At 51.7% G+C, this 27,954-nt stretch overlaps 1 protein-coding gene across 1 annotated transcript; it reads right to left on the minus strand.

Annotated features, from left to right (window-relative positions):
* Positions 1–1,073: 1,073 nt before the first annotated feature.
* On the minus strand, positions 1,074–27,945 carry SHMT1 (serine hydroxymethyltransferase 1). Its single transcript, XM_053893240.1, has 12 exons — positions 27,657–27,945; positions 20,365–20,479; positions 18,601–18,746; positions 15,284–15,399; positions 14,756–14,916; positions 10,314–10,395; positions 9,246–9,458; positions 7,116–7,232; positions 5,341–5,463; positions 3,151–3,267; positions 2,453–2,563; positions 1,074–2,128 (listed from the first exon to the last, which is right to left on the minus strand). Exons 2-12 carry the CDS (start codon positions 20,458–20,460, stop codon positions 1,956–1,958), a joined length of 1,455 nt encoding a protein of 484 aa, XP_053749215.1. The 5' UTR covers positions 20,461–20,479; positions 27,657–27,945; the 3' UTR covers positions 1,074–1,955.
* Between the last annotated feature and the right edge of the window lie 9 nt (positions 27,946–27,954).

The following is a 27,954-nucleotide window of genomic DNA, read 5'->3' on the forward strand; positions in this document are numbered from 1 at the left end:
CCCGGACCTGCTGTTGCGAGGCAGGTCAGCTTCTCCTCTGCGGTAACACTCAGCCGGCAGGGAACCCGTCGGGGAGTGTGGATGATCTTCCGAGGAGCTGATCTCCCAAGCCAGCAATCCGGTTTTACTTCCCATCTCCCTAGAAAGCTCGGAAGAAAGTGCCTTGGTTTGTGCTTTGGAAGCAAACCAACTAGCTTTCTGGCTTTTCCCCAGTACTGTGACAGAAAGTGACAAAACTGGAATCTTTAAAAGAGGTACAGTATTAGCAGACCGCAAAAAGGAGAAAGCATCAAATTGCTACTTCTGGCCGGAAATAAAACCAGTCTCAGCTGATAAGGTCCGAGCACACCCAAGTTTTCCTGAGCCCCCAAAGGAGAACGCTGTGAGCACTGACCTAATCTAGCCTCCTCTGTTCAGGTTTGGTATGACCATAGTGGGGAGAAGGAGGCGTGGGGGGGGGGGCGGCGGGTGGGGGGGGTGGAACGAGCACTTTGCAGTGAATTAAGCCACTGGTGTGGAGCCCACGCCTCCTGGGAGTCCTTATCTAGCTCCAGAGTGGAGGCTACACAGGAGGGTCTTGGAGATGCCCTGGCCGGGGGAGGAGCCAGGCCCCCGAACGGAAGACTGTCCCGGCATGATGGCTCCCAAACTGAGGCAGAGATACGGGGACTGCTGTCACCCATACCCTGTGGAGTCTGCAGCCGTTGTCCCCGCCCGTGCTGGGATAGATGCCAGTAACGTGCTGGACCCTCGACCCCAGGGGCGCCTTCCAGGCGGGACCCACCGACTGCCCCACGCTGGCTGGCTACACGGGTCGGGTTAATATAAGCACCACCTTTGAAGACTGCGGTGAAAAGCATAGTCTGTGATGAATTCGTGTTTGTTATTTTGGGAAAGCTATTTTATTACCGCATGTCCCTCTGTCCACGCGTGTGAACGTGAGTCCTCTACCGCCACGTGAGCTGTGGTCGTCACCACGCGAGTACTGCGAACACGCGTGTGATGCCGGCTCCTGGGTCTGGCCGCACCAGAGTTTAACCGGAGTAAATGCCAAACAAATAGTATGAGAAGTGTACTTTTTAAGAAATTAATTTATTTGAGTTCAGATATTTTTGAAATATAAAAATTGGTTGTATTTTTTAAAGCTCTTATGATTCTTGTAGACACTCTGTGGTTACACATTCGATTGTGCTTATTAAAAATGGTCATCTATGTTTTGCACTTTGGCTCTGTGAAAAATAAAGTTTCTCTGGGAAGGTGACGCTTGGTCTCCTGATTACAGGGGGGAGTTGCTTATCCGGCACAGGGAAGGAAAGCCATCTCTCCTCAGCCGGTGCTTACACCTGATGGGCCCTGGTACCCTCCGGGGGTGGGGGGCGAACGAGACCGTTTCCACGACACCCTGAGTGCCACGGGGAAACTCCCACCATACTGGTTGTCCGGACCTGGCTTCAGGATTCGCCTTCTCATTTGTAACGGTCATCAATCGGTGCTGCAGAAGCCCGCCACGTAACAAGACATTAAGAAGAGGAAGCTTTTAGGAGCTCCGAACTGGGGTGTTTCTGTACTGCAGAGTCTGGAGGAAGCCCGGGAACTCAGAGAAGGGCGAGTGCAACTACTGGGGTCTTTCCGCTCGTCTGCCCCGGACCCAGGCTAAATAATTGCCATTTTCCAGAAGAACTGAGAGAAAGGATCAAATTTTAAACTCCTTAATAACCTGTCCCAGAATTACTAACAGTGGGTCTTAAACGAATTTTGATTTCTGGAGATAATGTGAGGAAAGTCCAAAAGAAACCCCCTCAGAGGGCATGAAGTTGACCCAGCCTGGTCCCGTGTGGCGCAGCTCTCCTGTCTCCCCACGAGGGCACCAGGTCCTCGAGCAAGCGGTCCCTGTGCAGTCCCGACACTCGGGTGCCGGGCAGGTGCCCACGGGCAGGTGGGGGCTGGCAGCTCCTCTAAAAGGCAGGCAGGCCAGGCAGAGGGAAGAGAGACGTGAAGCTCTCCACTTCCTCCCTGAGAGCCCTGATGGCCCTTTGGTGCTTCTCGTCCCCGGCCAGTTTCTCCTTGAACTCCTTCAGGGTGGCTCTGGCACCAACGTCGTCCTGAATCTGCAGAGTCAGTTCTATCCCTGCGCCCGCAAGAGACAGAACGGGTCCCCAGTGGGCTCCCAGTGCCAGTGTGGCAGCCCCACTGGGCCCGGGAGACACTCCCGAGGCCCGGGGGCGTGACAGCCTTAGGTGTTCACGTCACCCTCGGAAAGGATTCTCGTGTGCCCCCTTCCTTGGGCAGGACAAGTTACAAGCCTCTCAGACTAGATGGGCTGCTAAAGTGATCTTTGCTGTCTCGTCCCCAGCGCTCAGCCCTGCTCAGCCACAATCAGAAACTAAACACACACACACACACACACACACACAGAGTCTAAAGTGGCAAACCTCTGACCCTTTCTCCTTACCTCTGTGAATAAACTGGGCCACTTTTTGGAACTCTTTTTCCAAAAATCCGCGGGATGTCAGTGCCGGAGTCCCCAGACGCAGTCCGCTGGGGCGCAGTGCGCTTTTGTCACCTTCAAGACAAACGGGCTCTGTCCTTTGGCTGCACCCAACTCCCCACTGACCCCTGTGCATTTAAGAAGACAGCTGGCCAAAAAACTGGCCTGTGGGTGCCCACTGTATCTCGGAAGCAGGGCACTGCTGATTTAAATGCCAGAGGCGGGCACAAAGGCACAGGAGACGGCCGCACGTTGTGGCCACTGTGATGAAACAGCAAGGAGGTTGCCTTCAGTGGCATGACCTCCCAAAAGGGAGGCTAGCATCCTTGTGAGTGAGGGATGCATCACCCACATTCTTTTTACAACCCCCTGAGAAACCCAGCCTGTTCCAGAGGCCCCTGCTTCCCTTCTCCAAATGCCTGTAGCCCCTCCGAGCAGTCCACCTCAGTCCCTCCCTCTCTGTGCCTGGTAGGGTTAGAGCTGCATCAGAAGGAGCAGGCCAGAAGAGAGCCAGGATTTTGCCCCATGCCATACGGTGTATGTGCCCCTTGAAAATCCCTTGATGTCTGTCCCCAGAGTCAAACTATCATCGGCTACAACTCTGGCCAAAAGAAATCTAAGACGGGAGCGGTACAGAAGAGAAGACCAGCAAAGATTCTTACCTGGACAGGTGTTCTTGTTGCAGGCTATAGAGCAGGCTTCTAGTACCTTCTCAGCCCTGCCACCATCCGTGCCTTTGGAACGGAGATCCACGAGGATCAAATGGTTGTCAGAACCACCTGGAAACCAAGTTGGACATGTAGGAATGTGGAAAGCTGACTCCCAGGTGAAGGAATCTCTCTTCCTAAGAAATGAGGGTAGGGATCAAGGAGGCTAAAGCAGATGTGATGAGGAAGGTGAGCACCCCCACCACGTGTCCTGAGAGACTTTAGTCCCATGCTAAACAAAAGATGCCCCAGGACCTAAGAGGTGATAGTTTACAAAGGGTACCTGGTGACTGGGAGCAGGTCCTTGAGCCCGAGGGGAACCAACGGTAGCTTTCCCAGCTTAGGCTGCCCAGCGCCCTGACCCAACACATGAGGATATCGAGGCCACTAGAACTTTCTGGAACTGGACCAAGGCCACCAGGGGTCTTCCGAGCACCTGGATCTTTCCACTTTGAAATCTCATTAATCCCGGGCCCTTCACTTGGACAACAGCAATGACTTCAAGGTGCGGGACCCCACAGTCCAGAGATTAAGCCACGCCCCCACGCTTGCTGTGGCTTTAGGCAGCTCCACATCTGGAAACCTCAGACGCCCATTTGCAAAATAAGAGCGATAATTCACGAGGCTGTTGCGAAGTTTAGATAAGGTGCCACGTATAGCACTTTGCCCATACCAGGCACAAAGCAGGTTATCACGAACGCTGGCTCCTGGGCTTACGGTGGCCACTATCTGCTTCGGCCATCTGCACTGTGTCCTCAGAGGAGAGTGAACTGGGGGTGGGGGCAGGCCTGGGAGCTCAGGAAAGTGGAGACCTCTCCCGAGATTGACGTAAGACTTTGGGCCTCGCTGGGCTGAGGGGCTGCCGTCTGCTGTCTGCAGCCACAGGGACATTGGTCTAACTCCTTGTAGTGCCAAGTGTGGGTCCCACGCCAGCTGGATGGAAATGCAGGATACAAACACCCCCAACCAACCTAGACCTGCCGAGTTACAACCTGTATCTTTTAAAAATTTTTTAACGTTTATTCATTTTTGAGAGACAGAGAGGGAGCAGGGGAGGAGCAGAGAGAGAGAGAGACACACACACACACACACACACACACACAGCATCCGAAGCAGGCTCCAGGCTCTGAGAGGTCAGCACAGAGCCCGACACGGGGCTCGAACCCACGAACCGGGAGATCATGACCTGAGCCGAAGTCGGACGCTTAACCGACTGAGCCGCCCAGGCGCCCCTTCACAACCTGCATGTTAACAGGGTGCCTGCGGTATTGGTGTGCACATCCATGTCTGACAGAGTGACCTAAGGGACCCTGAAGGTCGCAGCCCACACTGAGATTTCTAGGGCTTTCTAACTGAAAGAGGCAGAGGATGAAGGACAAAGAAAGGGAAGAGGAAGTGAAGCGAAACAGAAAACGGGTGCTCCCGAGACCTGCTGAGGAGAGCTCTGCTTTGTCCCAGCTCTGCTGCTCATGAATAGTCTGGTGGGGAGCCCACTCCTCAGGCCGGGGCCTAAAATCCCTGTAAAGGGCCGCGGGCAGGGAGTAGGCACCCGAGTCAGTGGCCTACCAGGACTCGCTTCCCTAGAGCACCCCACTGGCAGCATCCACAGCGGCCTTGTGAGCAGAAGTCTGCCAGAAAAATGCCGTCCTAGCCGTGAAACCCGCAGGGACAGAAGCGACCGCACCCCCCCGAGCGGGCCCTCACCCGGAAGGTCCATCTCACGGGGGTTTACTCAGCACCACCAGCTTTTGTATTCAAGCAGACATGGATAGAATGCTGCCATGAACTCCTACTGGGAAGGCCTGTTGTACCCGGGCCCTCGGGGGTGAGTGGAGACACCCCCGTGGGACGGCGTGGGGCATCGCCAGGGAGACTGCTCTGGGAGCCTGCTGTGTTCCAAGCTGTGACTGTGCCTTCCACCAGCCGTGTGACCACTGGTACCGAACCTTTCTCGGTCGAGCCTCAGGTAGGCCTTTCACAAAGCTCTCCTGAGGACCCGTCGCGTCACATGCCAGCGACAGATGATGCACAGCCGTGGCTGCAGCGCCCAGGCCTAGGTGCGAGGTTTAAAGTGCCACCCCTAGGAGCAGGGACACCCCCGTCCCGGGGTCGGTGGGGGGGCCGTCCAGCACTTTCTGTTGGTACCTGTTACCACTTTGTAGCCCAGCTCCATCAAGGTCTCAGCCAGAGCCCTGCAGTTGGCCACCACCTGGCGCTGGTACACCCGGAATTCCGGAGTCATGGCTTGTTTCAGGGCCACGGCGACCCCTGGCGGGAAGAGAGAAGGGGTCAGGAAGGCAGGAGAGGACCAAGAGACCGACCAGGAGTCCCAAGGACACCGCTTGCTTCCACTCAGGCCTCCTTGCTTTTCAATATCACCAAAGAGGGGGTTCATAGTCCCCCTCCACCAGATGATACGTAGTTTTTTAATGCTACAATTAACCGGCTGAACCCACAGGCCTCTCCTCTTTGAGGAGGTGCTTTTGAGGTAGCCTTTCTCCAGGCCTGGGAGTCTTGTGCTAGTAAGATCACCACAGGAAAGCAGTTCTTAAGCAAGATGGGTTTTACGGTCCTTTGCGAACACGAAAACTCAGCTGCCCCAAAAAGCTTTTGCTCTGATGCCAGATCACGCAGATCCAAAAAGATCAGAGGCCCGGTGAGAGGTGCAGGCCTGTTTGCCTGCACGTCCAGACTCCTCCGGCACCTTGGTCAATCCCAAGGGCTGTTCAAGGGGGCACAGAAGGTGAAGGAGAAGGCAAAAGACATGTGCCTGAGCGCTGGCACAGAAGCCTCTAATCGGTGTTGGTGGAAACGACAGGAAGGGGCCCGGAGCGCCTGCAGGGTGGGTCACCCCATCACCCAAGAGTTGAAGAGACCACGGACGTGGAGTTTGTAGGTGTAAAGGGAGAAGGGAAGACACCAGTGGAGACCCACCCCCTCCCTGCCAGGGGCCTAAAATTCACCACTCCTTGCTTCCCCCACTCCCCTCCTTCGAAACACCAGTGATGTTCGGGATGGAGACCGTACGCCTTCGTCCTGGGCTCCTCTGCCAAACTGCTTGGTTCCAAAGACGACACTGGAATAACTCTGATCGTCACACATTTCCTAAGCTGTCTGTACAGGAACGGAATGGCTCGATGACAGCCTGCTGGGTGACCGTGCCATCGGACCCAGGCGTTTCCCACGCGGCCTCAAGGCCAGCAGTGCAAGGGTCAGGATGTCAGCGGACAGGCAACGTGCCCTTGCCGGGTTTGGGTGCTAATCGCCCACTCCTTTTGCTGTGCCTTCTTCTCGTTGCTAAATCCCCTCCCTGTTGTTGTTGTTGTTGTTGTGTTTTTTTTTTTTAATTTTTTTTAACGTTTATTTATTTTTGAGACAGAGACAGAGCATGAACAGGGGAGGGTCAGAGAGAGAGAGAGGGAGAGGGAGACACAGAATCTGAAACAGGCTCCAGGCTCTGAGCTGTCTGCACAGAGCCTGACGCAGGGCTCGAACTCACGGACTGCGAGATCATAACCTGAGCTGCAGTCGGACGCCCAACCGACTGAGCCACCCAGGGGCCCCTCCCCGTTATTTCTTAAAGCGGGCTGCACCCACTGTACAAAATCTCACCCAACACGGTTCTGCCTACGGGTGGCCGTACGTGTGGAGTGGTCATCGCTCGCTCCCCTTGTCCCTGACTGACACCTGTCGCCAGTTTCCCTTTTCTCGCTCGTTAGCATCTCCTGGACAGAGATGTTCTAGTTTCTCCCCGATGTGCAAGTCCTGGTACACACTTTTGGTGGACAGGTGAGGTGGGAACCAGGGGCCACGGATGAGCAAAGTTAGGAGGACCCCTAGCTTGCGCGGGGCTGCCATGGATGAGGGCACAGCCCCAGGTGCCATCCAAGGGCTCCGGGTGGGGTTTGGTGGCATTTTACCAGCAATGGCGTGGTTGTGGGGACCTCCCTGCAGGCCCGGGAACACGGCAGAGTTGATGAGCGACTCCAGGTTGTACAGCGTCTCTTTGCCGGTCTTGGGATCCACGCTGCGCACTCCTGGATGAAGAAAAACAACAGAATGGGAACGTGAGACGGGCTGTCCCCTCTGTCTTCTCCCTACCCGGACTCAAACCCCGAGTGCGCTAAGCACAAGCCTGGCCTCTAGTGCCGGATGGTACAGAGCAGAGGGGCCCCTTGCTTCCGGAGCGGGGGCAGACCACCCTCTGTACATGAAATCAAAGGACAGAAATTTCCCTCCACAAAGGGGCGCCAGGCTGGCTCAGCCAGTACAGCATACGGCTCTTGATATAAGGGTCCTGAGTGCAAGCCCCATGTTGGGCGTGGAGCTTACTTAATTAAAAAAAAAAAAAAAAAAGAACTGTTAAGGATCGAACTCCCATCATTCCTCTGGCATCTGGGTGACTCAGTCAGTTAAGTGTCTGACTTAGCTCAGGTCATGATCTCACAGCTCATGAGTTCTAGCCCCGCGACTGTCTCTGTGCTGACAGCTCAGAGCCTGGAGCCTGCTTCTGAGTCTGTGTCTCCCTCTTTCTCTGCCCCTCCCCGGCTCGGGCTCTGTGTCTCAGTCTCTCAAAAATAAACATTAAAAAAAATACAATTAAAAAAAAAAAAAGGAAATTTCCCCACACTGAGATCGTAATGAAGAATGTGGCTTGGGCGTATTTCCTCAAGTGTCCAAGAGAGCAGTCTTCCGAGACGACTATGTTGAAGGACAGAAGACTCGTTTATATAATGATGTATATTATATGATAATGGCTCTAATAAGGAATAGGATTCCTTTCTGAAACAAAGTTAATCATCAGTTGTAGGAACTACTGTCTCTACAGAGCTGCTTGTTAGCCACGAACCGTGCGAGGCACTTTACATTAAGGTTAATTCATGTGCTCCTCCCAAAGGTAGTCTGAAGGGATGGGTGCTATTATTACGATCCCCTCTCTGGAGGTGAGGAAACGAGGCACAGAGAGGCTGCACAAGCAGCCCGGGATCACAGAGGGCGTCCGTGGAAGATTCAGGAGTTGCTCAAGGTGCAGCAAATCACATCAGTGCTCAGTGGGAAGAAAGGAAGTTTCTAGGCAGGTGGGACTGGCCACCTGCCTTGAACCGTGGGTACAACCGAAGAAGGTCCTGAGACAGCAGGACCTGAGAACGCTAGCGGGCATATGGGTGTGTCCAGTCCTGGCCAGGGGGCTAGGCAAGGAGGCCGCAGGGGAGAGAGACCCAGTCACCCAGGGGCTGGTTTCTCTGCAGGTGCGTGGGGATCCGGTCTCATCATGGGCCAGATGATCTGATCACAGGTCTGGTTTTCCCAAGCACGGGGAATCCCCAAATAAAAGGGGTGCTTACATGTGGGTTGGAGGCAGTCAACAGAAATTCCTCACTAAAAGGACTAAAGTGGTAACTATGGTTTATACATCAGCGTCTTGCGCTTTGATTACTGTGAGTCCTTCTCTGGGATAGGCGTCCTGGACCACAGCGAGGTCACCAGAATGACGCTGCACCACGAGGCCTTCTGGTAGCCCCTGGCCAGCCTCGCATGTCTTGTTTTTGCTACAGCGCCTGCCCCTTGTGGGCAAGACTAGTCGACCCACGGCACAATACCTTTCCTCCTTTTCCAGGACCCAGATGCCCAAGGAATGAAGTAAGAGCTGTGCTCAGGGCTTCTTTCCAGATCTCTTCTGCAGACTGATCGCCCCCTCCTTAAGTAGTTTTTTTTTGTTTGTTTGTTTAAGTTGATTTATTTTGAGAGAGAGAGAGAGGTGGGGAGGGACAGGAAGAGAAAGGGGGAGAGAGAGAATCCCAAGCAGGCTCTATGCAGTTAGCGCAGAGCCCAACGTGGGGCTCGATCTCACGAACTGTGGGATCGTGACCCAAGCTGGAACCAAGAGTCAGACGCTTGACCGACTAAGCCACCCAGGTGCCCCCTAACTAGCTCTTTAAGGGACCCTTCAAGGGACCCTGGGTTTTCCTAGCTTCCCGAACCGAGCATGCACCCCAGAGGAGAAAGGCCAACGCCAGCAGCCCGCCAGTACCCCACGCCCCGGAGCATACCTCTCCTGTAGAAGATCATGCCGGCGCGGCAGCCTCGCAGGGTTTTGTGGGTGGTGGTGGACACCACGTGGCAGTGCTCAAAGGGGGAAGGCACCACACCGGCAGCCACCAGCCCGCTGATGTGCGCCATGTCGGCCATGAGATAGGCCCCGTTGTCGTCTGCGATCCTCCTCAGTCGAGCGTAATCCAGGTTTCGGGAGTAGCAGCTGGTCCCTGAGACGGCAAAGGTGACAAAGTCGAGTCAGAGATACCCATGGCCAGCTGAGAGTCTCCCGGAGCGCAAGCCTGCACGCGGGCCTCGCGATGGGCATATTCGAAAGCTTAGAGATTTCTCCCTCCAAAACCCCCGAGAACGGAAATGAAAAACACCCTCAAAAAACATCCTTGTGGGGGTGCCTGGGTGGCCAAGTCGGTTAAGAATCCGACTCCGGCCCAGGTCATGATCTCACAGTCCGTGGGTTCGAGCCCCATGTCGGGCTCTGTGCTGACAGTTCAGAGCCTGGAGCCTGTTTCGGATTCTGTGTCTCCCTCTCTGTCTGCCCCTCCCCTGCTCACGCTCTGTCTCTGTCTCAAAAATAAATAAACATTAACAAAAAAATTAAAAACAAAAAAACATCCTTATGTGCCGAAGGCAACCACTCTGACCTGCCTCTTCAGGCCACGTGCCTCTTCACGGTGGTTGGGATGGCCCCTAACTATTGTTATTTCCTCCATCAGTTAGTCAAGCATTCACATTTCTAAAGTTTTTATTTATTTAAGTAATCTCTACAACCCAACACGGGGCTCGAACTCACGACCCTGAGATCTTGAGCCACGTACTCTGAGCTAGCCAAGTGCTCCAGGAGTTAACATTTCTGGATGCTTCTCTGATAACAGCCTCAGATCTTTTGCCACCTAGTACTAAAGGTGGCAAAACAGATATTTGTCCCGAAAGAAGAGAATATACTTAGACCCAAGAAGCCCGGCTATTCGAGGCAGAGGCAGCGAGCTGGGGAACATCACATCTTCATTTTGTAATAGGCAAGGGGGCTGCTACAAATACGGTGCCTTTACCCCCCAGCTCATCACCTGCAATAATCAGCTTCGGGTGGAAGAGGCGGGCATTTTCCTCCAGTTGGTCATAGTTGATGTAGCCAGTGTCTGGGTTCACCTGTGGAATGTCACGGAGACAGCAGGCTCGGGCTGCGTCCACCACACCGTGCCTGCCCTCCCACCGGGACTCGTGCCAACTCTCAAGGGTAAGATGACTTCCTCCACCTGCCCAAAGCTGTTCGCTCCACTCCACCATGGACACAGGAAAGACGTCCCAGAGCGTGACTTGAGGGCAAGGTGGGGGTACCGGTGTATGTGGCCTGTGCACGTGGCGTGGACAACCAGGTATCGCCTATGGAGGCAGGATGCCCTGAGGGGTCCCGAGAGGAAAAGTGAGCCCCCGCCTCGGGGTTCTTCCGGGAAGGAGAAGGAACCAAAACGCCACTGCAGAGTGAAACAGGAGCCACAAACATGCACCGCACAGGGCAGGTGCTAAGACACTGTTACCTTCGGGAATGAGACGAGATGCTAACACCTCTTCTAGTCCCAGGTACACAGAGGCAAGAGGAAGAAATAAGGACACAAGGATTAGGAGACGCACAAAGCTGACATTACTCACAGACGCAATGACCGCCTACCTGGGAGATCCAAGCCTCTAGGGACAAGCTATTAGAATTAGTAATTGAATTTAGCAAGGTCACTGGATGTGGGGTCAAAAGCCAAAAACCAGTTCTATTCGTCCATATAAGCAGCAAAACATCGGAAAGGAAATTTTAATAAGAATAATATTATATTAAAGGCGCCTGGGTGGCTCAGTCGGTTAAGCCTCTGGACTCTTGATTTCAGCTCAGGTCATGACCTCAGAGTTCCTGAGATGGAGTCCCGAATCAGGCTCTGCACTGACAGCGTGGATTCTACTTGGGATCCTCTCACTCCCTCTCTCTTTGTCCATCCTGCCCCCCCCCAAAGCAAACATTTAAAAAATAATATTATTGGGGCGCCTGGGTGGCTCAGTCAGTTAAGCGTCCGACTTCAGCTCAGGTCATGACCTCGCAGTCTGTGAGTTCGAATCCCGCATCGGGCTCTGTGCTGACCGCTCAGAGCCTGGAGCCTGCTTTGGATTCTATGTCTCCTTCTCTCTGCCCCTCCCCCGTTCGTGCTCTGTCTCTCAAAATTAAATAAATGTAAAAAAAAAATTTTTTTTTAAATAATATCACATTAGTTTCAAAACCCATAAAATATCTAGCAAAAGGTATACCAGACCTCCATGGAAAACGTTACTGAAAGAAATTTTAAAACACAAAAAATTAGTGATTAAGGCAGCACGAGCTTGTGGAAGGACAGTTTGACAGAACAGAAGAAGGCCAGAAACAGAAGCCCTGTGACAGGGGGTCAATCCGATCCATGACAACAGCAACATTGCAGGGAAAGAATGGTCTTCCGGTAAGTGGCACTAGGTCAGCCGGAAAAAAGAGTGTTATCTGACCCCCACCCTACGGTCCCCCACAGAAATCGATTTGAGATAAACCATGGACCCATCTGGATGTGAAACATAAAACTTTTTTTTCATATTTATTTTTGAGAGCAAGTCGGGGAGGGGCGGAGAGAGGGGGACAGAGGATCCAAAACAGGCTCTGTGCCGACAGCAGGGAGCCCGATGTGGAGCTCGAACTCACGGATGGGATGGCGAGATCGAGACCCGAATCGAAGTCGGTTGCTCGACCGACTGAGCCACCCAGGCGCCCTGCTTGGCGACACAGTTCTTAGTAAATTCAGTGTCTTAAAGTTGTGTTACATCATTTGTGCCAAGGGGAAAGTACAAGTCAAAGGGAAAGATTTTAGGGGAGGGGGCATGGGAGCTCTCTGGGGAGGAGGTGGTAAGAGAAGCCTTGGGTTCTGCACCCCTACCCCGTGGGGGGAGAGACTCGGGGATGGCCGCCGCCCTTTCCAAAGGAAAAAAGCCCTTCCAATTAAACAGGATTACAGCAAGTTGTGTGCAGCTGAGACATCCTCTGGACAGGTGGGCTGAAGGTTTTGTTTCAAATGGAATAAACTGGTTCTGTCACCTGAACTTGGCAAAGAAACTGTTACCTTGATGAAAATCAACAGCCAACCCACAGTAAAAAAAAAAAAAAAAAAAAAGGACATAATTCTAAAAAAAATTTTAAAAGAGAATTACCCCCCCCCCAAAGTGTGTTGCTATTCTCCCACATTTTCCTCTTTGAACTTGCAGGATTTTTTAACAAGGTTTTTCTCTTTTTTTAAGTGTTTATTTTTGAGACAGAGAGAGAGAGAGAGAGAGAGAGAAAGAGAGAGAGAGAGAGAGAGAGCTCACTTGAATACACATGCTAGCAGGAGGGAGGGGCAGAGAGAGAGAATCCCAAACTATCAAAACACAGCTTGATGTGGGACCAGATGCTTAACTGACTGAGCCACCCAGGCACCCTAGAACATTTTTCTCTTTTTAATTTTTTTAATGTTTATTCTTTTTTGAGAGAGACACAGAGCGTAAGTGGGGGGAGGGGGAGAGAGGGAGAGGAGACACAGAGAGGGTCTCAAACTCACGAACCGCGAGACCATGACCTGAGCCAAAGTTGGACATTTAACGACTGAGCCACCCAGGTGCTCCAGGTTTTCCTCTTTTTTAAAAACCCTAATCATTCCAACTCTTCAGCTCGGGTCATGATCTCACAGTTCGTGGCTTCGCGCCGTGCATCGGACTCTGTGCTGACAATGAGGAGCCTGCTTGGGATTCTCTCCCTTTCTCTCTCTCTCTCTCTCTCTCCCTTTCTCTCTGCCCCTCCCACATCTGCACCCTCTTCCTTTCAAAATAAATAAATAAACTTAAAAAAAAAACCAAAACCCTAAACATTCGACAATAAAACAGCTCCAGGGAGAATTCACAGGCATTTGTAAGAAACTTCTGAGGGGCCAGAGAGGTGCAAAGGGACAGGAAGGAAGCTTAGGACGTTTGGAGAGGGGAATGGTCACAGAGGAGAGAGGGGGTGACAGAAGGTTCAAGGTGCTGTTTCCCCCTGGAGAGATGAAATGCCTGGCCCCGTGTGAGGCGGCTGCCAAAGGGTGGGAGAGAGCCCCAGGGTGAGGGAGAGAGCCCCATGGCGAGGGCAGAGCTGGGAAAGGCTGGGCAGGGAGGCAGCCTGGTGGGCAGAGGAGGGGCGTGGCAGCTGCTGCTGGAGCCCAGTCAGCTCTGTGTCCTCCTCCCTGCACAGGGCCGGTGCCCACAGCTGGCCAGGCTCCTAGGCCCCTCCTCTCTACACCTCTGCAGGCCCACCACCAGGGGAGCCTCTACCCTCCACCCACAGAGGGGGCTACAGCCTGCACGGTGTGTGTCAAAGACGCGGAGACGGGGGTGCTGAGCCCGCTAACACCCAGAAGAGCCTCTTGGGTAATGGAGGACATTACGCTAAAGAGTCAGGCTGCCTAAGGCCGCGTATGAGACCAGAACACCAGCCCGGGGTTCCGCTCCGCCACCGCTCTTTCCGTAGGGAGAGAAACTGTAGAAACTGGCTTTTGAGTTCCATGCGCAAAGGCGGAGCACTGTCTTCCTCCTGTCACGTTTCAAAATCCATCTTCGAGGGGTTGTCCACTGTTGGCCAATGAGGACACCCCTGGTGCGAAACACCTCAGCTTTCCATGAAAACAAGCGGACCGTCACCTGCACCCCAAAAGCACCCGTGCGACGACTAGGACTGAGCCAAAGGCTAACACACGGTGAACAGTCAAGGGCAAGCAACAGAGACCGCGAAACGCCAAGATGAAACACTGGCTTGACTTCCATGCATCTGACACTCAGCCGAGCATAACGAGGCACCGCGACCTTCGCTCGCCGTGGGACACGTGAACCCGCCTGGAGCGGCCCGCTGGGCAGCGGACGCCACGAGGAATTGGCTCCGGGACAGGAGGAAGAGTCACCACGTGCACAGACCACCCCACAGGCACGCGTGCTGGTTAGTGCTTTCCTCCCCATCACCGACCGTGAGCCCACGAGCGTGCCATGCACCGTTCGACCAAACCATTTATAATGACAAGGGCCCCCCTCGAATACGCGCCAGTCCCACGCGGGGCACGTGGCTCGTGCAGGCTGTGGCTAGCTGACAGGTGTGTGAGGGGCGGCAGGGTGCACAGGCCCCCTGTTCCAGGATAGCCACTGTCCTGGGCTGGGGCGCGGGGGGGTGCTGCCCCGGGGGTTCCGAGCAGGGCTGTCCCCGGGGGCCCTGGCTGCAGCTGGGCCTTCTCTTCAGCCGCCTCCCTGACCCGTGTCCCTGTGCTTCAGCTGCCCCCTGGATGCCTGAGGAGTCGCTGGGGCTGTGGGGGCGGGGAGGGGGGTGACAGCAAAAGGTGGGGACTTCCTTTAGCGCCTGACGAACAGACTGCCTGTTCCTACAGGTGCAGCCAAACACTGGAGGCTTTCTGAGCCAAAGGACAGCAGAGCTAATGGAGAGAGACCTCCCTCTTACCTTATAGGGCATAGACTCAAAAAAGATGGACGTAGCAGAGATTTTCTTCTTGTCTGTCATGAACCCGTGGGTCAGGTGGCCCCCGTCGGGCAGGTCCAGGCCCATGATGCGCCCGTGGGGTTCCACCAGCGCGGTATACACGGCGAAGTTTGCCGGGGAGCCTGGAACACGAGACCAGACGCGGTATGGTGACTTCTGCCCACGAGGCCCCAAGCAGGACCCCAGAGCTTGGCCACTAGGCAGGCCATCAACCAGGAGTGGACAGAACAGCCCTGACCACCACTGTGCACCCCCCACAGCGCCACGGAGGGTCCCCTGCAGCAAACCCCCCCCCAAGAATAAGGGACAGGTGTTCAGGAAGGGTGAGTCAGGTGGACGCCAAGGTTGAGGGAGAGAGAGAGATGCGCCGACCCGGGAGGGGCTTATCCTGTTTTTTACTTCGTCTGTGGGCAGAGTCCTTGTTAAGACTCCTTTGGGTGAAAGGCGGCCCTGGGAGACTGGCAGGCAGGGGTCTGCCCAGGCAATTACCTGAGTAGGGCTGGACATTGACCCCCCAGCATTGGGGGTCCAGATCATAGACCTGTAGCGCCCGCTTCTGACAGAGGATCTCCAGCTCATCGATGAACTCGGTCCCGCCATAATACCTGCGGGAGAAAGCAGACTTAGGCCCCCCTCCGGCCCCCAACCTCTGTGCACAGTACAGAGGCCAAAGAAGCTTCAGGCTGGGACAGAAGAATAAAAGCAGAGAGAAGCAGTAAGAGCACGTACCCCGAGCCCCTACACCACTCATCTCCTCTCCGTGCCAAGCTGGCTGTGTGACTGAGCAAGCATCACCTCATCTAGAAGGAAATTCCTTGGGTTTTTTTGATGTTTCTTTATTTTTGAGAGTGGGGGAGGGGCAGAGAGAGGGAGACAGAGGACCCAGAGTGGAGTCTGCACTGACAGCAGAGAGCCCAACGCGGGGCTCGAACTCACAAACTGCGAGACCATGACCTGAGCCGAAGTCGGATGCTCAGTCCAGGTGCCCCTAGAAGGAAATTCTGACGCAGGCTACATGGATGAATCTTGAGGACGTTACCCTTATGCTAAGTGAAATAAGCCAGTTACAACTGTATGCTTTCCCTTATAGAAGGTTCCAAGAGGAGTCCGAGTCCTAGCGACAGAAATGTGGAAAGGGGGTTTCTAAGGGCTGGGGGTGGGGGTGGGGGGGTGGAATATTTTTTGTTTTTGCAGTTCTAATAAAATTATACTTGTTTCATAATTACATATGAAAATTTACCACATATTTTTTTTAGCTGTATATTCATCGTAATAACTCAGTAGACCATTTGTAACACCTCTACCTGACAGTCACAGCAACCTTAAAAATTTTTAATATGTATACTAATTTCATCACAGGAAAGGACATGTAACAGAATTTAAATCTGAACCATTTTTAAGCACACAGTTTACTGGTGTTAGGCACTTCACACGGCTAGGTATATTGCCGTTCTGTGTAACAGATCTCTAGAACTTTCTCATCTTGCAAAACTGAAACTCTATACCCGGACGAGCAGCAACCCCCCTCCCCGCAGCTGCTAGTAACCATCATTCCCTTTTCTCTGTGATCTTGACAACTCTGGATACCTCACAGTGGCAGCATGTAGTATCTACAGTTTTATTTTTTAGACAGAGAGGGAGAGCACGCAAGCAAGTGGGGGCGGGGGGAGGGCAGAGGGGCAGAGAGAGAGAGAATCTCAAGCAGGCTTCACACTCAGTGCAGAGCCCGACGCAGGGCTGGATCCCACGACCCTGAGATCACGACCTGAGCTCAAATCAAGAGTTGGATACTCCACTGACTGAGCCACCCAGGTGGCCCATGTATCTGTATTTTTTTTTTTTTAACGTTTATTTATTTTTGAGACAGAGAGAGAGAGAGAGAGAGAGAGACCACGATCACGGGAGGGTCAGAGAAAGAGGGAGACACAGAATCTGAAACAGGCTCCAGGCTCTGAGCTGTCAGCACAGAGCCCGACGCGGGGCTCGAACCCACAGACCGCGAGATCATGACCTGAGCCGAAGTCGGACGCTTAATCGACTAAGCCACCCAGGTGCCCCGCATGTATCTGTATTTTTAAGACTTTCATTTAGCACAATGTCCTCCTGGTTCATCTTCTTCTTTACAGGATTTTCTGTATGTGACAGGATTTTCTTCTTCTTTAAGGCTGAAGAGGACATTTTATTATGGATATGCCACATTTTGCTTATCCATTCCTCCATTCGCCGACACTTGGGATGCTCCCCCCTCTTGGCTATTGTGAATGATGCTGTGATGAACAAGTCTTGAAACAGAAAGGGGCTTTGCTGAATAATCTGGAAGGTCCCTTCCAGCCCCACATTCTCTGCTTTGTCACCAAAGAAGGGTGCGGTCTCCCCAAGCTTGAGGGACAGCAGGCCATGCTTGGGGAAGCATTGAGGACCTTCAGGAATGTCAGGGCTGCAAAGGGACTTGGCAATTAACCATCTTCCAGGGGAGCAGCCATGAGGATGGCGTTCAAGGTCATGGTGAGGCTCTGGCGCCCCTCCTGCCTTGCCTCAGACAGACGAGCCACACGCAGACCCAGATCTGGAGCGTGCAAACCTCATTGTGCCCTTTACCACGGGCCTTGGTGCAGCCTCCTTCACCTACCCAAGTCCATCTCCTGATCTGGAGGGGGGGTGAGAGTGCGACTTTGCAGTCAGGCTGCAGGACACACAAACACGAACGTGGCCATGCTCAGCCCAATGCCTAGAACACGGCACTGCATTTCACCCTCAGTTACGAGGCAACTGCTATCTTACTAACCGCCGAGAATTTTCAATTAAACGATGGCTTGCCATCAGTCAGTTTCATCCTAGTTTCAGAGATGTGAAAATGTGAAAAAGTGAGTGCTCAGGGTCGATGAAACCCAGCAAGTACTCTGGTTAACGTCAGGGCTGTTCCCAGATGCTGTCCCCAGCTCCGCATGGAAATTCAGCTCTCGGGGCAGGGGATTCAGAAGCCTGATCTGGGCCTGGGATCTAAGCTGTGTTCTTCATGTTGTTTTGTCTAATCTCCCGTTTGGTCTTTCCGCATCTAGCGGCCCCACCCTGAGTCACCTCGATGGCATAAACTCAAGTGTGGTCAAAAAGCGGTTATTGAGGGGCACCTGGGTGGCTCAGTCAGTTCAGCACCTGACTCTTGGTTTCGGCTCAGGTCATGATCTCACGGTTTGTGGTTTCGAGCCCCATGTCGGGCTCTGTGCTAACAACACAGAGCCTGCTTGGAACTCTCTGTCTCCCTCTCTCTCTCCGTCTCTCCCTTGCTCATGTGGTGAGCTCTCTCTCTCTCTCACACAAAGTAAATAAACTTTCAAAAAACCAAACATGAATATAACTTCCTGTGGTTCTCAGATCACGGCACAGGTAAACCCAACATTCCATGCAGCGACGACAGGTTGAGTTGTCACTTCCAGGTCACTCCCGGTACAGATTTAATCACTCACAGAGCAGCAACCTTCCACAGTGCCACTCAGGGCACTGACCTTTTTTTCTAGAGGCTCGACAGTGGCCCAGCAGCTCCAGACTCCTTATGGACTGGCCTGTTATTCTAGAGAGCCCCCACAGGGACTGGTAAAGGACCCTGAGTATAGCTAGCTGTTCTAAGAATATCAGCACTAGAAATGCTGGGAATCACAAACGAGTTACGACGGGACCAGCGCGGAATAGAAATCCCCACAGTTGAGTGCTTTGCTGTTTTCTGACACGTCCACATTGTTTGGACTCTGTTCGGACCCAGGAGCCCACGTCACTGTGTCAGAAGCAGGCCTTCGGCGACAGTCACATACCTCTGCCCTGGGTACCCTTCAGAGTACTTGTTATTTAAGCAAGAGCCCAGAGCCTCCAGAACTGCTCGGCTGGCGAAATTCTCTGAGGCGATCAGCTCCAGCCCAACCCTCTGCCGGTTACTCTCCTTCTTGATGATGTCGTAAACCTGAGGAGATCAGGAGAGACAGTGAAAGTCTGGACGTTTCAGGTTAGCATTTTGCTCTGATCAAAGCAATAGCCTCTTAAAGCGAAGACGCACCATTAAAGATTCGCATTTTACCCCCGAAAGCGGACCATAAACCCTAACAACTCGACTGAGGAGACTCCCAAAGAACTTAAAGAATAGAGAGATCTTCCTCAGATTGTAGCGTTCAGGAAGGAATTACTAGAAGACAATGGATCAAGGGAAACAAAATTGAGAGAAAATGATCTTTATTTTTTTTTTTTAATTTTTTTTTTTTTAACGTTTTATTTATTTTTGAGACAGAGAGAGACAGAGCATGAACAGGGGAGGGTCAGCGAGAGGGAGACACAGAATCTGAAACAGGCTCCAGGCTCTGAGCTGTCAGCACAGAGCCCGACGCGGGGCTCAAACTCACGGACCGCGAGATCATGACCTGAGCCAGAGTCGGCCGCTTAACCGACTGAGCCACCCAGGCACCCCGAGAAAATGATCTTTAAAATAAGTATCCCGGGGCACCTGGGGGGCTCAGTTGGTTAAGTGGCTGACTCTGGCTCAGGTCTTGATCTCGTGGTTCATGAGTTCAAGCCCCGCCTCGGGCTCTGCACCAAGAGTGTGGAGCCCACTTGAGATTCTCTCTCTCTCTCCTTCTATCTCTCTGCCCCTCCCCCAGCTGTGCACGTGTGGTCTCTCTCTCTTTCTCAAAATACATAAATAAAACTTAAAAAAAATAAGTCTCCCACCTTAAAAATCAATAAATAAAAAAAGTACCCCACCGATTTTTAATTTTACACTATCTCATTATTTTTATCCCTATGTTTCACCAAGTTTCTCCCTCCCTGAACTATATTCCTTGCTCTCCTTCCTTAAAATAAAAGTTGCAAAAAAATAAAAAAATAAATAAAATAAAATAAAATAAAAGTTGCTTTGGTAAACCCACATGGACAGAAAGGAGACCACTGGTGGCCCAGGGTTGGGGAGTTTGGGGGGAGGGGGGCACAGGGGTGACTGCTCATGGGGTCGAGGTTTCTCTTTGGGGGGATAAAAGTGGTCTAAAATTGGCTGTGAACGTACTAAAAATCACTGACGTGTGTGCTTTCACTGGGTGACTTGTACGGGAAGTGAATGATCTTGAGTATAAAGCTGTTAAAAAAACACATACACAAAAGATGCTTCTCAGTGTCTACATATACTCCCCTGGCCTGGAAGGAAAGGGCCAAATCTCAATGACCTCTCCCAGGCCCCTTTCCTCCAGGGCAGCCAGCACAGTGCTCTGCACTCTGCAGAAACTCAGAAATCTCCACATTTACCCACAGGGGAGGACTCTTAGCCACTTTCTCAGCCACTGCCTCTAAATCTGGCATTCTTCTACTAACGGCAAAGCTGTCCCCGAATAAGGTTTCTTTAGGGGTAGAGCTGGAGAATTAAACAAGAGCCTCTGCTTATTTGTTTAAACAAGTTTAAAGGTTTATTTATTTAAGTAATCTCTACCCTCAACATGGGGCTCGAACTCATGACCCCGAGATCAAGAGTCGCATGCTCTTCCTGCTGAGCCAGCCCGGTGCCCACCTCCGCTTTCAGAGCATCAGTGAAGACATCTCACCTCGGTGTCGCAGTCTTTGAGGGGCTGTGCCAACATCTTCTCATGCGAGGACCACAGGTCAGCATCCTTGTGAGCCCCGTTGACTTGAGTTGTCATTGCACCGGTTCAAGGTTGCCTAAAAATGGAAACGCTGCCGGCATTAAACTCAGTCAAAGCTCACGGCAACCTGTGGGTTCTCCCAAGTTGCCAACGTCCTGACATCTCTGTGGCCTTTCCCTCAGAACTGCTTGGCAAACACAAAGACGAAGACATCCTATTGCAAAACCACTGTGTGGTTCCTTTCTGAACTGTGGACATCAGCTTCTTAGCCCGTGAGCAGAGAGAACTCCCCGCCCTCCCGATAAGGCCTGATCTAGCCTAGAGAGAGCCCAGGACCCTCTTCAAAACTAAACTTTTCCTGGTTACAGGGTATCTCCCCACCTAAACTAGGTGCCTTGAAGGCAAGAACTGTTAACCTTTTTTTTTTTTTTTTTTAATTCCCCACTCAGAACTCAGCACAGCCATACATGAAGGAAGATTTGCCAAATGCCTGAACAAACAAATGAATTGCTGACTTTGGTGTTTTTCTTCCCATTTTTCAAGTAATGAAAATGAGGCTTAGAAAAGTATTTCAGCCCAGGGCTACACAGCAGGTTGGCCATGAAGGACGGACTCAAAACCCCCAAACATACATTCTAAGTACCCCACAGAGTTCCTACAGGAGCTATGAGTTGAGGCACATGCTTGCTTAAATATAAACCCTCCTGTAAAAACTACAGGTCATATTTGCACGTCTGAAAAATCAGGAGAAAAATGGCATCCCATTAAAATATAGATGACCAGGGGGCACCTGGGTGGCTCAGTCAGTTAAGCGTCTGACTTTTGCTTTCAGCTAAGGTCATGATCTCACGGTTTGTGAGTTCGAGTCCCGCAATGGGTTCTGTGCTAACAGTGCGGAGCCTGCTTGGGATTCTCTCTCCTTCTCTCCCTACCCTTCCCTCACTTATACTCTCTCTCTCTGAAAGATAAATAAATAGGGGCGCCTGGGTGGCTCAGTCGGTTAAGTGTCTGACCTCAACTCATGTCATGATCTCGCAGTTCCTAGGTTCAAGCCCGGCGTCGGCTCGGTGCTGACAGCTCAGAGCCTGGGACCTGCTTTGGATTCTGTGTCTCCCTCTCTCTCTCTCTCTCCCTCCCCCACTCACACTCAGTCTCTCTCAAAAATAAATAAACATTAAAAAAAAGTTAAAAAAAAATAAACTTAAAAAAATATATATATATGAATGACTGGAAAATGCAAGTTTCTTAACCTATGTTTCTGCAAAGAACGAGAATTTGTGAGCAGTAGGATATCCTCCGGTATTAAAGTGTAAATATTCACAGGAACTAAGCTCCCTTAATCAATAGTTGGCGGCTTTTCAGCACTTTGCCATTCATTTGGTAAGTTTGGATTTCAGTTCATTCATTTGCCAAGTATTTCTCGAGGACCTTCCCTGCGGCAACAACAGCGTTGGTACTGGGCCTGCCTCCGTGGGGCTCCCCTTGTGGGGAAGCCCAGCAGCGGACAAGACGGGTGCAGCTGGATAAAACAAGGAAAATGGCACGGAGGACAAGGCTGACCGCTGGGTCAGGGACCTATTGGTGGAGATAAATCTAGAGGACGTCTAGATGGGGAAAGCCAGTCAGGAGGAGGGAGCCCGTTTCCTGAGAGTACTGTGAAATAATAAGAAATAGATAATTAATCTCTGCTCCTAAAACCCTTGTGATGGGGGGGGGGGGGGCGGGGGCGGGGCGGTGGATGAGTGCCTTTGTCCTACTTAGGTGACTCTGGGTGGGCTCCTGACTGGTCACCAGAAAGACCAAGCCATGAGCAGAAGCTTGGAATTTTCCATCCCACTCCCCATTCTCCAGAGAGGGGAGAGTTGCTAGAAAGTGAGCTAGTAATTGATCAGGCAGAGGTGAGGAAGCCTCTGTGAAAATTCCAAAAGTATGGGGCCCAAGGAGCTTCCACGCTGGTGAACATATCCACGTACCCGGAGGATGGTGCACCCCCAGCTCTAGGGGGACAGAAGTTCTTGCACTTGGGACCTTCCTAGACCTTACCCTAAGTATCTCTTCATCTGGCTGTTTATCTGTTTCCTGCCCTTATGGTATTTTTTATTATAGAATGAACTGGTAAAGGTAAGCAAATGTTTCCGAGTTCTGTGAGCTTAGGAAATGACTAAATCCAAGGAGGGTGGTTCACAGGAACCTCCAATGTGTAGCCAGGTCATACAGAAGTTGTGGGTAACCTGGAGACCTTCTACATCTGTGATGGGGGGGCAGTCTTCTGGGACTGAGCCCTTATCCTGTGGGGTCTGCACTAACTCCAATTAGCATCAGAACTGAATTGAACTGTAGGACCCCCCCCCCCCCCCCCCCACCACCACCAGTGTCACAGAATTGCTGATGTGTGGAAAACCCATGCATCTGGTGTCAGGAGGGTGGTAGCAGTGGGAGAGGGACAGGGGCATGTAGCAGAAGAGTGTAGTTTTCCTATGCAAGCTCACACACGCTCTCATTTGCTAGACAAACATTCCTGCTAAATAAAACAGGAGTCCCAAATCACAGGGATCGTCCCTAACCTCCAGGAGAGCCAGCAAGAAGAAACTACCAGTAATTGTTAACCAGGAAATTCCTAACTGGGCTTTCAAATCAGTCATTATTTTAACCCAAGCACCAGGGGATTAGAAATAAGCCACGTGAAGGGATGGTTTGGGCACCAGTGTCCAGGGAGGGCTTCTCCGTGCTGATCCCCGCACTCAAGCATGGCCAGCAACCCAAGACCCTCTGCATCGGGTCAACACACATGCCCTTGGCAGGTGGTAAACCCACCAAAAACAGCACAAGAGTCCAAATAGGCCCTCTGGTCCTAGAATCTGGAAGAGAAAAGCTTCTTTTACATATTGACTACTCAAGGTTAAAAAGGACTCGAAGGTGGCAGGCAAGCAACACAGAGAAACTATTACTCAACCGCCAAATAACTAAAGTCCATTTGGGGCCCCCCTCCGAGGCAGGTCAGATCTACACTCATTCTGGGAAAGGAGTTCAGGTCCATTGTGCTCAGGACAAAGAACAAAAAGTCCCCACCCGCATCGCTGCTCTCACTGGCTTCCCTTCAGCAGACCACCTGGCAGCCCCGTGCCCTCACTTCAAATCTTTTCCTTACCGGAAGATGCTAATTCCAAGTCAGTTACCTCTGTAGCTGTGGGGGGCGGTGGGGCTGCACGTGTGGCCCTGCCCTCCAGCTGTCACTGCCCACCCACCTGTATCCTATACCACTCAGGATCAAGCCATCCCCCACATGGGGTACTTAATCCACACCCTTCTTAAACCCACACTCTTGAGTCCAAACTAAGCCTTTTCTTTTAACCGTGAAGAAGTTTGAATGCTTTATTCAAACAGAGAGAGATCAAGATTCTTTGTTTTGTTTCAATTAAATCAATTACACCTACTATAGATCTCATCTGTGGTATCTTTGAAGTCAATTAGACCTACTATATCCTGAGGCAATCTGAATTACAGTAAGGAAGACAAAGATCTTGAATGTAAATAGCTAATTTATGTGTCAACTTGACCGGGGAGGACCAGATAGTTGATAAAACAAGAAAGAGATCCCTCTTCTAAGATGCAGAGGGAAGGTCATCCTTTTTAAGCTAATATTATATTTAGAAAAGACACGTATTTTAGAAAAGAGCATATTTTCTTGAGGTTTGGAGGTTGGCTGAAAAATAATATACCTTGAACTTTTTCCTCATTTTTTTAACTGATAAAATATACATAAGATTTACCATTTTAACCATTTTGTAATTAAAATAATTTTTATTTAAAATTTTTTTAACGTTTATTTATTTTTGAGACAGAGACAGAGCATGAACGGGGGAGGGTCAGAGAGAGGGAGGCACAGAATCCGAAACAGGCTCCAGGCTCTGAGCGGTCAGCACAGAGCCCGACGCGGGGCTCGAACTCACGGACCGCGAGATCATGACCTGAGCCGAAGTCGGCCGCTTAACCGACTGAGCCACCCAGGCGCCCCTGGTATTTGTCTTTCTATGCCATTTTAACCATTTTTTAAAATGTTTATTGGGGTGCCTGGGTGACTCAGTCGGTTAAGCGGCCGACTTGGGCTCAGGTCATGATCTCACTGCTCGTGAATTCGAGCCCCCCGTTGGGCTCCGTGCTGACAGCTCAGAGCCCGGAGCAGGATTCTGTGTCTCCCTCTCTCTCTGCCCCACCTTCTCCCCACCCCGCCCCCATGCTTTCTCTCTAAAAATATATTTTTTAATGTTTATTTATTTTTGAGAGAGACAAACTGCGAGTCGGGGAGGGTCAGAGAGAGAGGGAGACACAGAATCTGAAGCAGGCTCCAGGCTCTGAGCTGTCAGCACAGGGTGCAACATGGGGCTTGAACCTGTGGGCTGCGAGATCATGACCTGAGTGGAACTCAGATGCTTGACCTCCTGGGCCACCCAAGGGCCCCTCTAAAAAAATTTATTTTAATGTTTTTTTTTTTAGAGAGAGACAGCTTGCAAGAGAGAGCAAGCAAGCAGGGGAGAGGCAGACAGAGAGAGGGAGAGAGAATCCCAAGCAGGCTCCACCTTTAGCACGGAGCCCAACTCGGGGTGAGATCATGACTGACGCCAAAATCAACAGTCACACTCAACCGACTGAGCCACCAAAACGCCCCCGTTTTAACCACTTTTAAGTGCAATTCAGCGGCATTAAATACACGGACTTTGTTGTGCAACCACGTCCACATCCATCTCCAGAACTTTTTCATCATCCCAAACTGCAATTCTGGGTACCCACTGAACACCTCTCCAAGATGGTGGTCACAATTATTCCATTTCTATGAATTTGACTATTTCGATTACCTCGGTAAACGAAACCACACACTTGCCCTTTTCTGTCTGGCTTATTTCACGTAGTGCAAGGTCTTCAAAGTTCACCCGTGTTGCGGCACGTGTGGGAATTTCCTTCCCTTTTAAGTCTGGATAATATTCCACTGTATATAGATGCCACACAGTATATAGTTTATCCATTCATCCATCACTGACACTTGGGTTGCTTCCACCTTTTGGCTACCGTAAGTGATGCTGTCGTGTGCCATGAACATGAACAAATACCAAGTCCCCACTTTCAATCCTTTCACGTCTAGACCCAAAGTGGAATGCTGGATCATCTGGTTAATCCTATGTTTAGTTCAAAACAAGCTTTTGATGTTGAAGAGATCTACCCTACTCCTGTTATTAGCCTGCAATTAGTTCATTCATTCCTGCAACAAATATTTATGGAGCAACTCCTGTGTCCCAGGCACTGAGCTAGGAACTAAGAATACTCAATGAGTCAATTAGTCTGCTCTTATGAGGAGCAGACTAATAAACGTGGAAACAAGAAATACACAAGATAATCTCAGCTGGTGATGACTGCTATGAGGACTTAGAAGGACTATAAGGACTTAGACTATGGAAGGCGCCTGAGCTGAGATCTCAAGTGCGAAGGAGCCAAGCTTAGGAGATCTGGGATTAGAACAAACACCTTACCCTCTGAAAGTGTTCCTCCCCTTACCGCCTTTAGTGCAAAAGCCCTAAAATGGTAAGAAATTTGACTTGTGAAGGGCCAGAAATCAGGCCCTTGTGGCTGAAGCTGGGGGAACAAAGCAGGGGCCCAAGAGATGAGACTCGAGGACCAAGGGTGAGAGCAGGGACGGGAGAACAGATTCTTCACCTTGACAGTACAAGTTTCAAACTGGGTCCTAGAAATCGGGTCTTAAGCCATTTCCTCAATCCATCTGTGAAATCTGAAAGTAACAACTACAGAAACCCATCTGGGGGAGATCAAGGGTATGTAAGAGCAGGTGGCAGTCATCTCACAAGCCAGACCCCTCCAGTTCTCCCACTCCCCACCCACACCCGAGGAAACTGTGCTGAAGGCAGCCTGCCGGGTTCAAATCCTGCTCTCCTCTTCCTAACGTGCAACCCCAGTAACTGACACCTGTGTTTCTCAGTCCCCTCGTATAAAACACAGGAGTGAAGACAGTTCTGAACTGGGAGGGAGAGTTAAATGAGCTACAAGACCTACATAGAGCACATAGAACAGGCCAGGCACAGAGTAAGTACTGAAACCTACCAGCTACTATGGTTATTCAAGAAACCTGGGGTCCTTAGGGCCCTCTTTGTCACCACTCAGGAACCTGGGCTGAGCACCCCTGGAGAACACAGCCCACTGCAGCCGTTACTATCAAGTGCTGGATATTTCTGTTGGGGAAATACCACTCTGCACGCGTAGCACGAGCCTCACCTCAACCCCAGGGAAACAGACCTGGTAAGTGAATTTACTTACCAAGGTCCTCAGCCTCCCCACGCCTACAAATCTTCCCTGGACCTTTGCAAGTGGAACCAGCCAGAAGTCTCCTGAGGGAACTACCCTGTTGAATGCCATCTGGATGTCCCACACACAGATTCTGTGTTTCCTACTTTATAGAGAAGGAAACCGAGGCTAAGAGAGCTAAGTGGTGTAAAGTCCTACAGAGATAAGAGCCTGAATCTGAACTCGGGTTTACCTTTAGTTCCGAAGCATGTTCCCAGAACACTGCACTCTAAATGAAAGCACAAGCTGCCCACCTCCAGTGTGTGTTCCCTCAAGTAAGAAATTTAAAATGTGATTCCGTAAGAACCTGAACCGGTGTTTCCAGTCTAGCAACTGCCTAAAGACACATGTTTGTGCTGGTCTCAGCGGACCAAGGGTCACTTAACTTCCAGGACCTTGAAGCACAGGGCACCAGGCCAAGAATCCTACAGTGCAACGTTTGTCTCCTAGAACAGGGGGTGACAGACTGCAGACAACAGGCGCAGCCTCTCCCCCGCGGGGATCTGTTCACACTCCAAAAGCAGAGCAGGCCATATATGCAACGGTTGGTTGAACGCACAGCCTTTGAGAGCTTCCGTTTGATTCCAGGCTCTGCCATTTTGCTATCTGCAAGGTCGCGCCTAAGTCGGCTCTTCTCTTCGAGCCTCACCTTCCTCATCTGTAAAATGGGCCACGTGATAGCACTCGCTTGCAGCGCTGTTGAGAGCATACTGTAGCGAGGTGAAGGGCTGCGCTTAAATTTAAAATGCTCTACGAGAAAACTGCTCAGCAGGGAGCGACTCCTCTAACAGCAATAAGCCGTCGCATCTGTGTCAAAGGCCGAGCCCACCAGTGACCAGAGACCGGGCATCCGGGCTCGCCGCCGTCCCACCCCTCATGCCAGGCACTAGTAAAGCGCTCCTCACCTTTTCCGGCTTCTCAGAGCCGCCGGGGGTTAGCGGGGCGGAAAGGCGCACACAACAAAGCGCCCCGAGAGCGTTGGGCACACCAAGGTCCTGGCACCCAAAGCCGCCCACCTACCGGAGCGGTGTCCCGCACACCGGCCGGGCGACCCCAAGGCCCCACGCTGCTGCCGCCGCTGCCACTCGGAGACCCGCCGACCCGCGCCTGGCAGTGTGCCCGCCACGTGACACCTGCGTGTGAGTCCGGAACCCAGAACTTGGCGCGCCGCGACTCGCACACCAGTCGGTGCCCTCAGCTCCC

The sequence above is a fragment of the Panthera pardus genome, unplaced genomic scaffold (assembly GCF_024362965.1).
Source record: "Panthera pardus isolate Hobbes unplaced genomic scaffold, ASM2436296v1 HiC_scaffold_3, whole genome shotgun sequence".
Taxonomy (NCBI): Eukaryota; Metazoa; Chordata; class Mammalia; order Carnivora; family Felidae; genus Panthera; species Panthera pardus.

Excerpts from the sequence above, each read along its gene's own strand:
- SHMT1 (XM_053893240.1), bottom strand. The coding sequence starts at position 20,460 with ATGACAACTCAAGTCAACGGGGCTCACAAGGATGCTGACCTGTGGTCC. Across the intron at positions 7,233-9,245 it reads CATGATCTTCTACAGGAGAG|GAGTGCGCAGCGTGGATCCC; the intron begins GTATGCTCCGGG and ends TTCTTCATCCAG. Across the intron at positions 2,564-3,150 it reads CAACAAGAACACCTGTCCAG|GTGACAAAAGCGCACTGCGC; the intron begins GTAAGAATCTTT and ends TTTGTCTTGAAG.